The sequence below is a fragment of the Fringilla coelebs genome (assembly GCF_963513975.1).
Source record: "Fringilla coelebs genome assembly, chromosome: 1".
NCBI lineage: Eukaryota > Metazoa > Chordata > Aves > Passeriformes > Fringillidae > Fringilla > Fringilla coelebs.
Genome location: NC_140028.1, coordinates 8,470,446 through 8,487,022, shown reverse-complemented (window position 1 = coordinate 8,487,022; position 16,577 = coordinate 8,470,446). Strand labels below are relative to the sequence as shown.

At 45.1% G+C, this 16,577-nt stretch overlaps 1 protein-coding gene across 1 annotated transcript in view; it reads left to right on the top strand.

Moving 5' to 3' along the window:
• Nucleotides 1-8,359, top strand: part of CCN4 (cellular communication network factor 4) — a gene marked incomplete at both ends in the record, with an annotated part of 34,004 nt that extends 25,645 nt beyond the window's left edge. Inside the window, 4 exons of the mRNA XM_084213688.1 lie at nucleotides 852-1,131; nucleotides 4,851-5,108; nucleotides 7,010-7,203; nucleotides 8,060-8,359. Of these exons, the coding sequence (XP_084069814.1) occupies nucleotides 852-1,131; nucleotides 4,851-5,108; nucleotides 7,010-7,203; nucleotides 8,060-8,359 (1,032 nt within the window). The remainder of the gene's footprint in view (nucleotides 1-851; nucleotides 1,132-4,850; nucleotides 5,109-7,009; nucleotides 7,204-8,059) is intronic.
• Nucleotides 8,360-16,577: the final 8,218 nt, after the last annotated feature.

The window sequence follows — 16,577 nt, the reverse complement described above, 5'->3', positions numbered from 1 at the left end:
GGGGTCTTTTCCCACAAACTCTTGGGTGAGGCATTTTCTTCATGGAGAGTTTTTGGAAAGCCTTTTGTTTGAGACATCTCAAACTGCAAAGAGGAACAAACACTGGGGATATAAAGTACAGTACAGGGAAGACAGAAATGGATGGAATTGCCTTAGAATTTCTAGAGTCTGATTTTCCTTCTCTGAAATTTTTAGGGTTACACACTTATTTTTTGCAGCACTAGAAAGGGCTTCTAGACCACATGTGCCCAAGCAGTGCCATGTTCTTTCTGCTCTTGACCCCATGTGAATAACTCCATTTGTTTCTGTGCCTGAGATACTGTGCTGTGCTTGATCCTCATGTACAGCACAGTTTTTCTTTGCAGTGATCCTCTTAGAAAAATGAAATCTTTGCTTTGTCACTTGCCCGATTTGCACCCTTCCTGCATCACAGGCATGGCTGGTGCTGTTAAATGTCATCCAGAGTTTGTTGCCTTGGGATTTGAGAGCTCAGAATGCAGTGAGCCTCTACCTTCTGTGGGTTTTGATAAGGACTGTGGCATTGCAGTACTCCATGAGCTCAGTGATAGTGACCTGGAATGGCATCACTGTGCTACATGAAATCCCTTTCCTATCTTGATTAACCTTGATCAGGTTTTTTATCGGATTATCAAATTTTGAATTTGATAATTCATTTATAATGAATAATTGAATAATGACTAATGAATAATTGATTTGCAGTCTTGCTTTGTTGGAGGTATTTTTTTTGACTCATGAGACCCGAGGGGATTTTAACTGAGCACTAAGCAGCGCAGGGTTTGCAGCTCCCATTTCTCTGTAACGCTCTCCAAGCTGTGTTTCTTTGTTTGCAGGCCAGTGGCCAGACCTCCCTCAGCATGAGCAGCACTGTCCCAGCCACGGCAGAGCCCTACACACGGACTCAGTACTGCAGGTGGCCCTGCGAGTGCCCCAAGTCCCCTCCGCGCTGCGCGGCCGGCGTCAGCCTGGTGACGGACGGCTGTGACTGCTGCAAGACGTGTGCCAGGCAGCGAGGGGAGAGCTGCACAGAGGCTGACACCTGTGACTTCCACAGGGGCTTGTACTGTGACTACAGCGGAGACAGACCTAGGTACGAAATAGGAGTATGTGCACGTAAGTGATGTACATATATTTTTGATTAGATATAGGCTGGCAGCTGCTGTCAGGCTGAGCAGGGGTTGAGATTTATCTTGGTTTAGATACCTGGCTTCATGCTTATCAGCCCCTCTGTGCATCGTCTTCCATTCCCCTGGAGCTGTCTTTGTTCTCAGGGCAGCTGGCTGGATGAGAAATGACATCTGAATTCTTGCCTTTTGATTGTTTTGATTTGGCTGCTGCCAAGAGCAAAGACCAATCAGCGTTTGAAAGTCTCTGTATGTGTAAACAGATTATTCTGTACTCCCTGTAACAGGAGGAGGTGCTGTAGTGGGTTGGGGTTGAAGGAAGGATAGGCAGGCAGCTGGATTTAAAGGCAAGCAATATGGGCCTCTACATGAAAACCATGGCATTAGGGGGACACTTTTGGCTAATTCCCTATAGCAAATACCTTAGAAGGATAGCACGTGGTCTGTAGGATACCCTGTCAAGATGGTCAGAAATGAATAATCTCCTACCAGAGCTTGTCAGTTACAAATTGAGGTTTAAGCCTTAATTTTTCAATGGTTACAGTCACATTAGCTGTTATGAGGCAGAAGGATTTCTTCCCACCTCTGATAGCAAACTCTTGGTTCTGTGACACTGGAATGCTTTTCACGAAAAAGCATAAAAAGAAATTTGGTAGTGCTTTAAGAGTATATTCACTTGTTCTGAGTTCCAGAGCATGAGGGGACTCTGATCATCTCATGAGTCAGAAATTATTGAAAATTATTACTCTGGGAATGATTAAAAGTGAAAAGATCATCAGCACAACCACACGCATTGCTGATGAGAAGGGCTGCTTTTAGTAAGTTTTTAGAACATATGGTCATGGCTTTAGGTTCATAAACAGGAAAAAGCCATTCAAATCAAGGGGCTTCTGGACTGGAACATAAAAACAAGTGATTTAAGAGAAAATGTAAAGGTGAAAGGAAACCTGGAGGAGAGCTGACTGTGAGATGGACTGATAGAATAACTGATCCACAGAAGAGGAAAAAGTTTGCAAACTGTGGGCTTCAATAAACTTAGAATATGAGCAGAGGTTACACAAGGGACAGGTTTGAGGAGTTAAGAAGTTCAGGGTGAGCTGGCAGATTCTCACAGAAGTGATACTAGGCATTGCTCTTCCTCAGCAGAAGGGCGGGAAGTCTAGTAAAAAATGACCTTGGCTTTGCACTGGCTCAGGCACAAAAAAAACCCAACAAACCAAAAAAAAAACCAAACCAAAAAACCCAAAAGTGCAGTCTGACCAGCTTTTTGTAGGATACAGGCAAAATAACAACAAGAGAAGTTACGTGCTAGGAGCTGTAAGCTTAAACAGTGATTTTCAAGATTAGAAAAGATTAAGGTTAAGAAAAGAGGATATGAGATCATTGAAATGTATTGTCTGGAGTGTGTGTAGAACACTCATGAGAGGTCTGCAAGAGCAGGTTAGACAAACATTGTCAAGAATGACATCGTTACAGCTGTGCTGGGAGAGGTAAACAGGCTGGACGTTGTCTCAAAGCTATCAGGCTTCCTAGGCCTCTTTAAAGCCCTCCTGTTGCTTTGCATTTATTCATTTAAATGGTTGTTTCCTTGGTTAGATACCTTTTGGTCTTTGCAGTCCTCCCACACACGACAGGCGCTCGGTGCGCCAGGGGCAGCTGCCCTGTGCTGGAGGAAGGCTGAGCCCAGCTCTCCAGGGAGCTCTGGAGGGACTCCCACTCTGTGCTTTCCCTTCCCTCTGTCCATGACAGCATGTGACATTTGTGGTTGTGTGACATTTCTGGCTATTTGGTGAGCAGCATTACGGTGTGCTCAGCTGAAGGGAACAAGAGGAAGCTCTTTCCGTGGGTAGCACGTGAGGCAGATTGACTGCCAGAGAAACCTGTGGCCTTTCCTTTGTTTCCAGCACCCAGCAGAGGCACAGAACAGGGTCTGCTGATGTCTTCTTTTTGTGCCCTGGGCCACACAGAGCCTGCATCACCCTGCTCTGAGCCCACCAGTTTCTGTCCTGACCTGGGGACTGAAAGCTCCTGTGAGTGGGAATCCTGTGCTGGTGCTGGGGACTAACTGCTGTGAGGAACTGGATTTGCACATGGATGCTTTTGGCTGGATCTAGAGAATCCAGGGTGCGAAGGGCCACAGAAACAATGCAATTTATGGAGACTGAAGACCTTGAAAGTGTCAGGAATATGTGTTGGGAAAGGGGGTGGGGTGAAACTGGGGGAAATTCAGGCTGTGTCTGGCCGGCCATGCTGAGGTGTGCCCCAGGATCTAACCACACAGATGTCAAATAGGGACGTGGAGGGAGTTGCTGCAGCTCTGCTTCTGTTGTTGGCTTTTCTCTGCAGCAGAGCAGAGGCAGCAGGTGCTGAGCACAGGCCCAGGGGGTGAGGCAGGTGTTGTGCATGTGGGGCTGGGAATAGGGATGTGCCTCCAAATTACTTTATTTCGATGCAGCCTCAGTGAGGTTCTTCATGAAGGCATTCAAAGCCCCTTTGTGTTTGGGGATGGTCTCATGGTGAACCTCTTGGGTTATGAGACTTGCCGGAGATTAAATTAACATAATCCAGGAAGAATATGCTCGTAGGAAAGCACCAGGAGACGCAGCATTTTTTGAACTGTCATAATCTGTGTGCATAGAAGTCTCTCTGAATCCTCAGGCCCAGCTCCAGCCCTGAGTGATTGCCTTTTCACTACAAAGGCTGAAGCATTACAAAAATTGGAGCTGAGCGTGAACTGGAGATCTAGATCTGTTCTTGAAATTCCAACAGCTCTCATTTTTGTGCAGAAGAAGGGATTTGTGCTTGATGTTTTCATTCAGCTCATTTTAAAAATAGGAAGCCTTTGCAGAATTGTAATCCAGCATTTCAATTTGTGTTTTCCTGAAGCAGCTCCATTTCTGACCAGACTCAAAACATAAGCAACCCAACCAGTGTGTGAGCAGTGCCTCCATGAGACTAAACAAGAGACTAAAGTTTGAATTTGCCATTGAAAGACACTGCTTCCAAATAACTGCCTATAATTTGAAACAAACAAACAAAAAATGCTGCTCTGTGATTCCTGTTCATGAGCAATCAAAAGGTTTGATGTTTTAAAGTGATTTTATACAAAAAATTATACATCAAATATTTATTTTTATGGCTTGTAAGGTGTACTTCATTTTCCAAGAAAACTGCTCTGTGATAAACTGGGTAAGAGCCAGTTTCCTAAATATAGGAATCCAGAGCCATTCAGGGGCTCCTTTTGCTCCCTTGTTTGTTCTCCCTTTTTGCTTCAGATATACACAGGTGTTGTGAACAGCTGTGTCATATGTGCAATTCCATGAATGTCTCACAACTCTGAAAACCTCAAATTCCACTAAATATTTTTTTAATTACTTTGATTTCTCACCCTGTGAGTAATTCCTACCACCACACTATGAAATGTTCCTGTTTTTTTTAAAGTAAGAATTTGTGGATAAAACTTGCTTTATTTTCTAACTTTTTTTCATTGAAGCATTAAAAGGTTCTCTTTTTTTTGCTGTGATTTAGAATGGAAACAGTTTCCTCGATGGTGTCACTACACTTGGTGCAGCATCAGGCTGAACACAAGGCTCTGCAGCACTGCCAGCCCAGGGATCAGCTTGGTAAAGGAACACATTGGAGCTGTTTGTTGCCAGCATTCTTGTAATGGTGCTCTGTGTGTTTTTCTTTCTTTTTCTTTCTTTTCAGAGATTGTTGGTGTAGGATGTGTCCTCAATGGAGTCAGGTACAAGAATGGGGAGACATTTCAGCCCAACTGCAAATACAACTGCACGTGCATTAATGGGGCTGTGGGCTGCGTTCCCATGTGCACAAACTCACGTCCTCCACTCGTCTGGTGCCCAAACCCAAAGCTGATTAAGATGACAGGGAAGTGCTGCGAGCAGTGGGTTTGTGATGACTCCAGGAAAATCAGGAAGACATCTCCACGCCACATCTCCTCTGCAGGTACGATGGGAATGAGGCAGATCTCTCCTTTGCCATCTGGCAGAGTCTACAAGCAAAGTGTCAGCTTGTACTGCCAGACCTGGCAGGTGTCTGACCTTTGGGAGGGAGACACACAGCACGTGCTGAAGGACAGGACAGGCAAACACCAGTGGAACTCATTAGTAGCAATATGGATTTGGATGCCCCATCCCTGGTGGTGGTGATGGCCAGGCTGGATGGGGCCCTAAACAACCTGATCTAGTGGGTGCTACCCCTGGCCATGGCAGGGGAGATCACTGAGATGATCTTTAAGGTCCTTTCCAACACAAACCATCTCACAATTCTGTCAATATGATATTCATCAAACATGCTTGTGCAACCATTCTGGAATTCTGTGTGCCAAAGCCCCCTTTGAAGGACACGGCTGCTGGAACTCTGAAGATATCAAAAGTCCTTTTTAATTCTTCATTTTCGTTTTTTCCTCTCAGTCTGAATCCTCTGGGAAAAAGAAGTTTAATTTGGGACCAAGGCTTTCTGTCCAGGTTATATTGCTATTGTAGTGCAATGTTGATGCCCCTGTACATTAGGATAGGACTTAGGAGTCTCAAACTTGCACAACACCTTGAAGGCAGTTATTGTGTGGAAATTTCACTGTGAGCTGGGCTAAGTTGTCTTCATGGTAATACAACTTTTCATCAGTTCTGAACTGACGGCATCATTAAACATTCTGTCCTCACACTCACATTTATGGTAATGATCATGTAACCCACTGCCCAGAGGTGCTATCATTTGCCTCAAAAATGGTCCCAAATGCTTAAGATGGATTCAACTTGCCATATGTCTTAAATTTATTGTCAAAATGCCCTGTGACACACTGTAGTGACATTAGCCACATTAGTTCCATGTTTTAGACAAAAGCAGAGCTCAAGGAGAGATCAGATTGTAAACCAAGATTTTGGGTCCTTGGTGGGAAGAGCTTTTTCCAAACCTTGGTCTTTTGTTGCACAAAAAAAAAGCCTCAGTCTTCATTTGTGAGTTAAAACCACCAGAGTTTAACGCTTGCTTCTCTGTCCCTGATTGCTCTGAAATGTGGGGTGGGCCCAAATTCAAAATATCTACTACTGAAAGTGGCCTTATGTTCTCATGGCCTGTGTCCCAAAAGGGGCAAAACATAGCTTTGCTTTCCTGACTTTCCTCCTCTAAGGAGAAGTCTTATAGAAGTCAGAGGAGCATTTATTACATTTGATAGAGTAATATAATAATAAATATAACAGTGAGCAAGCTCAATGCAGCAGTTTCTATTGGAGTTTTGCCTGTGACTGTCCTGTGAGCTGTAAAGCACTGGGGACTTTGGCTGAGGCTGGGACAGAACCATAACTGGGGTGGTTGGCTGCTTTCAAAACAGAGCCCACCCTTTCTTCAAAGGGCTGCTAAGCTCTCTGAGAGCCATTGAAGCTGTTCCTCCTCCCAGTGAAAGGCTGTGGCTGCTTCCCAAGCCCTCTGCCACCCAGCAGAGACCGCTGACCACTTTCTGCTATGGGGAACCGATTGAATGGGCTCAGAAACAAACCTTCGTGGTGAGATCAGATCTCATCCCTCTCTCCACCCGCTGGCTCAGGCTTCTGTAATTGTTTATATTGTGGCAGCACCTGGGGGTCCCAGACAAGGACCCCCTTGTGTGAGGCTGTGAAGGGGAACAAAGGAATGAGCCCCGGCCCCGAGCGCTCGCAGCGATGGAGAGTCGGACACAAGTAGGTCAGCACAAAGGGGGTGGGATGAGGGAGCTCACGGGAATGCTGGGCCACTTTGCTGGGGTTTAGTTATTTGGGTTAGTGGCCTGAATGTGCAATGAGCTGGGAAGAGGGTGTTTAATATGTAAAGCTGCCCGGGCTGAATAATGTGTGGTTAATCTGTGTGCGCAGCGTACGAGGGAGAGGAGGAAGCCTGGCAGAAGAACTGCATCGTGCACACCTCGCCCTGGAGTCCCTGCTCCAGGAGCTGCGGGCTGGGCATCTCCACCAGGATTTCCAACGACAACGAGCAGTGCCGGCTCCTGAAGGAGAGCCGCCTGTGCAACATGAGGCCCTGTGAGGTGGACATAACCCAGCACATCAAGGTGGGGGCTGCTCCTCTGTGCACCCCTCGAGCTGTAGGGACGCTGAGGCAGCCTGTGTTTGGCAGCATTCCAGCCTCAGGAGGCTGCGGTTGTACATGGACTTACTGTGCTGCACAGAGTTCCAAAATATGTCCTGCCTGTGTTGGTGTGAAAACCTTTCCCTGAGAGTTTCAGCTCCAGCCAAAAGGTCCTTGCGAGGAAAGCCAAGCCAAGCCTGCTGTGCTTGATGCTGGCTCAGACAGCCCTGTACTCAGCTGGCAGAAAAGCAGTGCTGCATGCCTGGTCATGGCTATGAACTCTATTGTGCAAGTATCCCACTTGCAACTTTTGGGTTCCTGTGTCTAAACATGTAAATCTTTCACACTGCCTAGGTCAGGGCTGTAAAAGCCTTCCTAATAGCTACAAATCCCTTTAAACTTAGGAATCACGGAATAGAATAATAGAGTCCTTAAAGTTGGAAAGGATGCCCAAGATCAGTAAGCCCAACTTTTGACTGAATACCACCATGCTTGATAAACTACACTGCAAAGTGCCATGACCATTTGTTTTTTGAATACTTCCAGAGACTGTGACTCCATCACTTCCCAGGGCAGCTTTTTCAAATGCTTAACCACTCTCTCAGTGAAGAAATTTTTCCTGATATCCAGCCTGAACCCCCCATGGCACAATGAGGCTATTTCTCTTTGTCCTACCACTCTTTACCTGGCAAAGGGGCTGAGCCCCTCGTCCCCCCCATCTCCCCTTCCTTGCCACAGCCTCCTTTCAGGTAGTTGTAAAGAGCAAGGTGGGTTTTATTTCCTACACATACCAGCACTGAATATTAACCTCTTTGTTTCTATTTTCTTCTCTGATTTAGCCTGGGAAGAAATGCTTGGCTGTCTACAGGGCGAATGAGCCCATGAACTACACCATCTCTGGATGTGTGAGCAAAAGTCCCTACAGGCCCAAATACTGCGGGGTCTGCACAGACAACAGGTGCTGCACGCCCTACAAGTCCAAGACTATTGAAGTGAGCTTTCAGTGCCCAGATGGAACTGAGTTTTCCTGGAAAATTATGTGGATCAACGCTTGTTTTTGCAACCTGAACTGCAGGAACCCCAATGACATCTTTGCTGACTTGGCTCATTACTATGATTACTCTGAAATCGCTAATTAAATTGGCTGAATGCTGGAATTGACCCTTTGCTCTGATTTTACAGAGGTTTTAAAATAAAAGGAGAATCTTCATCCATTGCCAATGTGCAATTTGTTTTTTTCCTGAGTTAGGATGTTGATGCCTTGAGAGGCTACCTGGAACAGAGGCTAGAGAGTGTCAAAGGAATAAAGTATTTATTTAAAGGTATTTATTTAAAGGTATTATTAAAAATGCCTTCAAGGAATATACCCTGGGCAGCAGAAGAGCCTGGCCAAGGCTACACCCAAGGTGGATGACTGGTCATGAGTTTTCACACTTTTATAAATTTTGGCCCATTTACATATGGGGTCAATTGTCCAATTACAGCTTCAGGTTATCAAGTCCCATCCTCTCAGTTTGCTCTCCTCAATTTGCTGTTGTTACGCTTTTTGGGCCTGAAGCTGCAGTGGTGTCCTTGGTTCTTAGGCTAGAAAAGGGTTGTTTTGTCTAGCTAAGGTGTGAAGAGAGCTTGCTAACATTTTACATGAAGTTCAGAGTTAAAAATTAATGCAGTACAGAATCTGGAAAATATGAAAGCTAAGGCATCAATGTTAAATCTCTTTGTTTTGTCACACTGTTTTTGAAGAGGCCTTGAACAAACAAGATTTTTAACTCTAATAGATCTTCATCCATTAACAGTAGCCAGAAATTCCTTTATGCACTGATGCTGCGACTTAAATGACAGTTCTGTTGGCACTGTCATTTACTAAGCCAGCAGTTTAATTGCCCATAGGAAAGAACAGTACTCTAGTACGACAGCAAAAGTATGGCTGTCATTAGCTTAGACATGAGATTCAGACATCCTTACTGTCATTTCTTGAATGTTATTGTCTAAACTGGAAAACTGGCATATATGTTTTATATTCAACATTAGACACCAGGATTTGATGGCCTGATGCTTGCAGCTAAAGTCTAACATCTGTCCCACTGAGATCAGTCCTAGAATCACCTCTCTGTTATTCTCAGTCAGATTTTACTGCATGGTGAATTTTATGGGAAAGGCCTAGGGGGAGAATGTTTCTCCTGAAATCTCTGTGTGATGTTTCTGTCTCTCACTGCGATAGGCTGGGTCCAAGAACTTCTGTGTCCTGCTCTCCTTGGACTCACCTCAGACTCTTGAAGTATCTTGTGCCAGGAACATTTTCATAGTTCTCTGCATTCTCTGATCTTGAATAGCCTGACTGGACCCAGAACAGCCACTCCAGAGCTCGTGTTTTCAGGATCCATCTAATCCACAGGTGATGTATTGCTCCTAGGATATTTCTGCAGATGAAATGTAGAGAGCCAGATAAGAAGTGAAGGACAAGACCTCTTGCACCCATTTATTCTGATAGAAATAGAAATTGTGTGGCCTGTGCTTGGGGACCACCACCACCTCCTGCTCCCCATGGTGTTACCAGCACACAGGTGCCTCTTCCTACTGCCCCCTTGCCAGTAACACAAATCATTATTTTATATGATGGGGGAAGAGGAAAGGAGATGTGTTAAATGAGAAAACAGGTGTTAGGCTTCACATCAACTCTGAAAATGTGTGGGTGCAGGAGAGGCAACCCTTGGCATAGTTTCTGGTGCATTCATTCCAGCTGGGCTGATGCTTAGAGTAAACATCAATATGCAGGTGAAAAGCTCCTCTTCCCTTTGTTTCTCTGGTGATAAGGAACCTGAGGCCACCACATTTTGCAAGATTCAACCTCATGACTGCCTTGGCCTGGATGATGTGACAGCAGAATTCATACCTGACTTATTTGCCTCTAGTTAAACAAGGCCTCAGCCCTTGCAAGAATGAGAATGTTACATTTCAAACTCCATCCTTTTGTTAAAAAAAGTTCCATGTGAACGTACAAAACAGACACCAGGGCCAAGAATTTGACCTTGTTTTCCAAAAGGGAAAATGGTGTGTATTAAGTTATAGGGAGGACAAACCAGGAGTTCTTTCTCAGTCAGGTCCCCTAAATATGACTTGGAACCCTGTGTTCTAATTCTTGCCAATCTCAAAATGCCATATATATATATGCATGTGTGTATACACATAAAAATAAATACATATATATACATTTATATGTAGATGGATACACACACCTATAAAATATTATGTGCAGTAATCTATATAATATTGTGTATAATAATATATATAAAACCTTATGGAAACATGCCCCTGGATAGATACATATGTGTATATTTACATATATATATATTCCTATGGTTCATAAAAAGCAGTGCATGTATAATGTGTGTTTATAAATACAGTCAGTCTTTCTTTGTCTTACATGCACACATAAGGAAGCAAGAAAACAGGACCAGATCATGTATGAAAAACTATGTCCCTTAACTGGCTTGCTCTGCTTGCAATTAGTTAATTCTGTAACCACAGCAATCAAATGCTGCAGTGGCTGTAACACAAGGCTTTCACTGAGAGATAAAAGAAGCTATTGAGAGCTAATGCATGACCAGCAGCTCCCGTGCGTGTCAGTTTTTAATGAATGCCTGGAAACCACAGCTCTTGCCCAATGCACCAAAGATGTTTCTGTCTCTAGCCTGGTTTCCTAAGGAAACTGGGTGTATGCAGCCATACTGTTCATTTTCTTGTCTGTCAGGCAGCCCCTTTGTGGGAAATGTCAAACAAGGCAGGCAGAAGTGTAAGGATCTCAGAAGCATCGCAATTCCTGCAATAAAACATGAAATCAAAGAGCAGGGCAGGGAAGAGGCTGACCACATTGTCCCTGCCAAGCCCATGCACACCTGCCAGGCAGTCACTGCACCCACCACGTCTGCAGTGTGGCCCAACCACCCCAGCAGCAGCACAAAAAGGGGTTTTAAAACAGATTTGCCAGCTGGAAATGAGTAGCCATGGAGGAGGCAGAGCTGAAGGAATCCCAGATGGGGAATAGTGGTTATTGCACTGCTGTATAGGAGTTTTGTGGGGACATTGGACACAAATCTGTAGGAAACCAAGCACTGTCAGCCCTACTGCTCTGCTTGTGCCACTGGTTGTCTGTCCAGTGCCTCTGAATGGGGAAGAGCATCACTTGTAGCCAATTACCTTGATCTGCAGTCTGTGGTGCATTTGAGATCCTTTGTTTTAGTGGTTGTTTACAAGCAGATTAGCCCTAGGACTAAGGCAACAGTCCAGCTTTAGATCCAGTTCCCCGGCTCCCTCTGTGCCTGGGGAAATCATGTATCTTTTACAAAAGTACTTTTGTGGTTACTGTTTTAATTCATTGAAGATCTAGATCCCCAAAGGCTTTCATGGATCCAGCCCTTTGCTTCACTTCCCAGGATTTCAGAGCCAGAACAAGGCCCTGCTGCTCATTGCCTCTGTTGAGAGTGAGAACCCCTCCAGCAGGAACTGATGCTCATTGTGCATTTGTGCAACGGGCCCAGGTCTCTGCTGGGACCTGAAAGCGATGCCACCACCCAAGGAAGAACAACAATAGCATTGAGGAGGTACCAGGGTCTGCAATGGGCAGGTGAAAGGCTAAAGAAAGGGTGAGAGTGACCATTTTGCAATCCACCTAAGCCAAGGCTGTTTGACACACATTCAGCTCATGGCGATCATCCTGTCGGTCCTCAAGGCTGGGTCAAGGTTGAGGGCTGGGATTTTGAAGGTCTGGTGATGCTGGTATGAAAGCAGGCATGAAGCTTATTAAAATGCCTTTCCACAGAGTGTTGGCTGGAGTTCAAAACACCATTTTGGTGTACATGCAACTGGAAACAGGGAGCAGGGCAGTTGCCATGTTTTTGATGTGTTCACTAGGGTTGTGCTGTGTATATGTAATATTCCAGGAAAACAACAACATTTAGAAAAGCTGTATTATCTTGTAAATGAAACCCTGGGAGGTTTTTGTCCCAGCTTTCTTGAAGGAATTTTGAAACAAGCAGTTTGTTAAACTGATAGAGACAGTGTTCTCACTATCTAGAGGCACATCTCCATACATTTACCTTCTCAAATTGTGACTTTCCAGTTTTAACATTTCTATAGAGTTATTTCTGTAAGTTTCATATACTGAAATATATCAAAAATTAATGGGAAAACCAGATTGGTTTGGCAGTTACTCCAGCTGTATAACACATTACTTGTTTGTAAAGTATCATGGTGAGATTTTTTATGATGGCACATTGCTGCTGTGGTTTAAAGATATTAAATAAGTGGCAAATGGTTAATGAATTTGTGACTGACACCTTGTTTGGAAGTTTAGGCAAGCAAATGAAGGTGAAATATATCTATGACTGACATTTCATTTTCCCATCTTCTTGCCTGGCCAATGTCCAAGTGGGAATTTCCAGTCTGTGACAAAGCTGTGAACTGGAGGACCCAGAAAAGTAAAGAGCCTGCACTGTAATGTGGTAAAAAAAGATGTTTTGAGAGCATTTCCTTAATTTTGAATATTTTGGCAGATTGGAAAAGCCAGTTGTTTCCCAACTTAAATTTCTTTGCTGGTCTGTTTCTGGCTCAATATTTGGGTTTTTTTTCTGCAGCACTCTTATTGGACTTGGGACAGAGGTCTAGAGTATTTGAGCAAAGTGGAGTGTTTTACTCAACCTGCCTAAGCACGTCTTCATTATCAGCTCTCTTGAAAAGCTGCAGGAGCAACCTGTTTGCAAAAGCCATACACACTGAAATTGTTCAAACAAGGTTGTTAAAGACATGGGGAAAAGCATTTAAATTAAAGAATCACTGTTTTGTGTCCCTTCATTTACATACCTCCAGAGCTAACCCCAGTAAGGATTCTACCTTTTAATTCTAGGAAAAAATACCTGCAGTGTTTTCCAAAAAATCAAGCTTGCCTTCCAGCCTGAAGTACATTACTTGCCTTCATAGGAATATAAACACTTTGAGTGACCTCCTGTCCTGGGCTGAGATTGGTCAGTTGGGCTTGTTTATAGCAAGAAATCACCTTCTCCTCATTTTCCCCCCTCCTTCTCAGCCCTCCCAGTGTGCCTTTTTTATATTTTTATATTCCTTTTTTTTTCTTTCCCCAAGAAGGGCAGTCCTCTATATTTTTAAGAATTTTCCAGCCTCCTGTGCCTCTGGCCATAGCTTTCAACAAAGGTACCATATTTCCCTGCTGTCTCTACAGGCACCAGGAGTCCCATCTGGCCTCTGCAACCTCTGCTCACCCACGTGGCAGCTGCCCAGCACACAATCCTGCAGGAGGGGCTTCCTGGCTGCTTTCACTAGTCTGGCAATACCATCCTCTCCTCAGTACTTTGCACTTTGCAAATGAAGTGCTGACCCTTTGTGAGGCTCTGCTTCTGTAGGATCTCTGCCCCAAACACTCATGAGCAGCAGAGAGGGAACACCACAGGATCAGATCAACGTTAAACATTGGCAGCTGGTGATAAAGAACTAAGATTGTTTTGATTTGGTCATATTATCATTACAAATAAATAAAAACATATTGCAGTCATTCAGTAAATGACAATTTCCTAGCTGGAGAGGTCTGTGTGGGTCTGAGGTGCAGCAGGTTGGGAGGCAGGACAGTGTGCATCTCAGTGCTGTGTGTGGGCAGGGTGGCACCTTTGCACCTTTGGTGTGCTTGCCAAACCCTGCAGGCAGATTGGCTATTCCCTGTGCCAGGTCCAAAGGGTGGGGCAGACCCACAGCTCAGCAGCCCCATCCTCCCTGCCCATCGTGCTGCTGAGCCTCCTGGGGGCTTGTGCACACACACAGGTGCACACACACACAGCCAGGGCATGAAAAGCCCCTGGTGGCTGGTGGCATGTCCTGCTCTTTTCCAAGTGCCCTGGCCATGCAGGCTTTGCCTGGAGCTGCCCCAGCCCTTCCCCAGTGCTGCTGCCCAGCAAACAGCCCTGCCCTCCCCCAGCCCCCTCCACACACCGACCTTGACCTGAATACCATAATCCATCCAGCCACAAGCACTTGCAGAGAGGGGCAGTTCACCCAGGGACAGTTTTTGCAGCTCTACTGCAGGTCACAGCCCACTGTGGTGCAGCTGCTTGTGCAGGAAAACTGCCTGCTACCCCCTTTGCCACCCCTTGGGCTCTTCTGGACATGCCCAGTGATGTCTGCACCCAGTGTTTGATGCACATTCCACCGGTGCCAAAGCATTTAAGGGTCTGTGGGGTGTGGGGCTGCCTCTTTAATGACATCAAAACAATAACTCTCCTCCAGCCCAAAGGAGTGCTGGGTAAGCAAATGATCCCCACGCTGAGTTGCAGAGAACAGACATTGAACTGTCTGGCAGTTGCAATCAGAAGCCTTTTTTTTCCTTTTTCTTCCCCCCTAACACTGGTCAGCAGCTGTGTTGTTTATAAAATGAATGGAGCCCTTAATGAAGCAATAGATAAAAACAGTGAGAGGCTGTGTCTGTCTGTTACAAAGGGCTGAGGGGGAAGGGTTGAGCTCTTAAAATACCCTGACATCCTTTCTGTCACTTGTTTAAACATTAGGCATAGCAGTGATCAGCTACCACCATAAAGTCTATATTTGGCCCGGTGGAAATGCTAAATCCACACATCAAACCAGCTGTTCATATAGACAGGGAGAGATTTCTGTGTCTGTGAATGTAAAGTAGTGCAAAGTAGTGTAAAGAAAAAGAAGAAGCCAACAGCATGTGGGAAGGGGGAGGGCCAAGCTGCAATCAACACTGCTCAGGGTGTTGCACTGGTGGATGCAACAGACCCCACTACAGGCACATTGAGGATTGCAGCAGATACCCTGCCCAAGAAGCAAAAGCAGACAGGGAGAGGATTCCAGCACTGGGGAGAAAAAAATAAGCAGCTTTGCTATAAACAGTTTTCACTCCAGCTCAGTCCATCACTCACAGCACATGACATTAATCATAAACCTCGAAAACACATCTAGGTTAAAGTTTCCAGCTGTTCAGTCAATAGAGACTTTTAAAGAGGAAAGCAGCAGCATCCTTCAGCACAAAAGTCCTGCTGCCACCACATGGTATTGGCACATCCACTCCCCCTCAACAAGGACAGGGAGGGGGAAGGATAGCATGCAGTTAAATCAGATTTTTATATAGTAGATGTCGAGGCCTAGGCAGAGGAGGAAATAACTTGGATTTCAGCAATGACATCCTTTCTACAAGTGATTTAGAAGAGTACCACTGCAGCAAAGATCTGGCATTGAGATACACTAATGCAATCAGGAAGCCCCATGGCCCCTGGGAGCCCATCCTTTTTTGTTTCTTTATAGCCTCAAAAGCTCTGTGAGGGGCAAACTGGATATTTTCTGGGAACCTCCTGTTACCCAGGCAGAATTTCCTCTATGCCACAGTAGCTCCCTAGTGGCCATTCACACTTGGAAAAAAGTGAGACCCCAGCTCTTGTTTTCCAGATTAATGACTCTACAATATTCAGGCTAACACAGAAGTCAGCTTTTCCAGGTCTAGGAAGGGTTTTTCTAAAAATTTCTGATAAATCTGCAAGCCACTTGCATCTCTTCAGTTACAACAGAAGCTAAAGATGCCATGAGAGCAGTACTGCAGGGAAAGAGGAGTCATGACTCCTTGTGCCAGGTAAGACACCACTCCTCTGTGCTGCCCTCCAGGTTTGATGCACAGGAACACAGCGTCCTCTGCCAAATGAACACTGCTGATGGCCAAGCTGACATTTGTGGTGATCCTAGCAACTCCCTGCAGCTCAGAAGTGCTTGCAGATCCCTTTGTGCTGCAATAAGGCTTGGATGCACTCCTCCCCATTAAACCAAAATAAACTGCCTAGGCTTGACAGGCACACCATGGCGTCCTTGTGGAAGGAATGATTAGCCATTCCCAGAAAAGCTCAGAAAGAGCCTAACTTTGCCCTTCTTTTGTAAGATGAGCTGGCACAGGTTGCTGCTGTTTTCACTGGCGCTGGCTGTCAAGCCCTTTGCTGGTATCAGTCCAGTCCTGACTGCTGAATCATCACATCCAGTAGAGCCTTGGCTCAGACATGACAAATATTTGCTTTTGCATCTTCCTATCACAGGGTTTTTTGAGCAACAGGAGGAATGAGCAGCCCAAAATAGTCCCAGCAAAGTCATCAAAGCACCTGTCCCTGAAAACTCCAGTACGTTAAGTAAGTCACTAGGTTAATCTTTACTTTCCTGAAGTACATTCTTGTAAGAGCTCCAAAAAGAACCACCTTCAGAAAATCCAAGTGGCATCTGCAATTTCAGTCAGGAGGCCTGAATAACTCCAGATATTCATGGGGAACCCATCACATCCATGGATTTAGAGATCAGAAA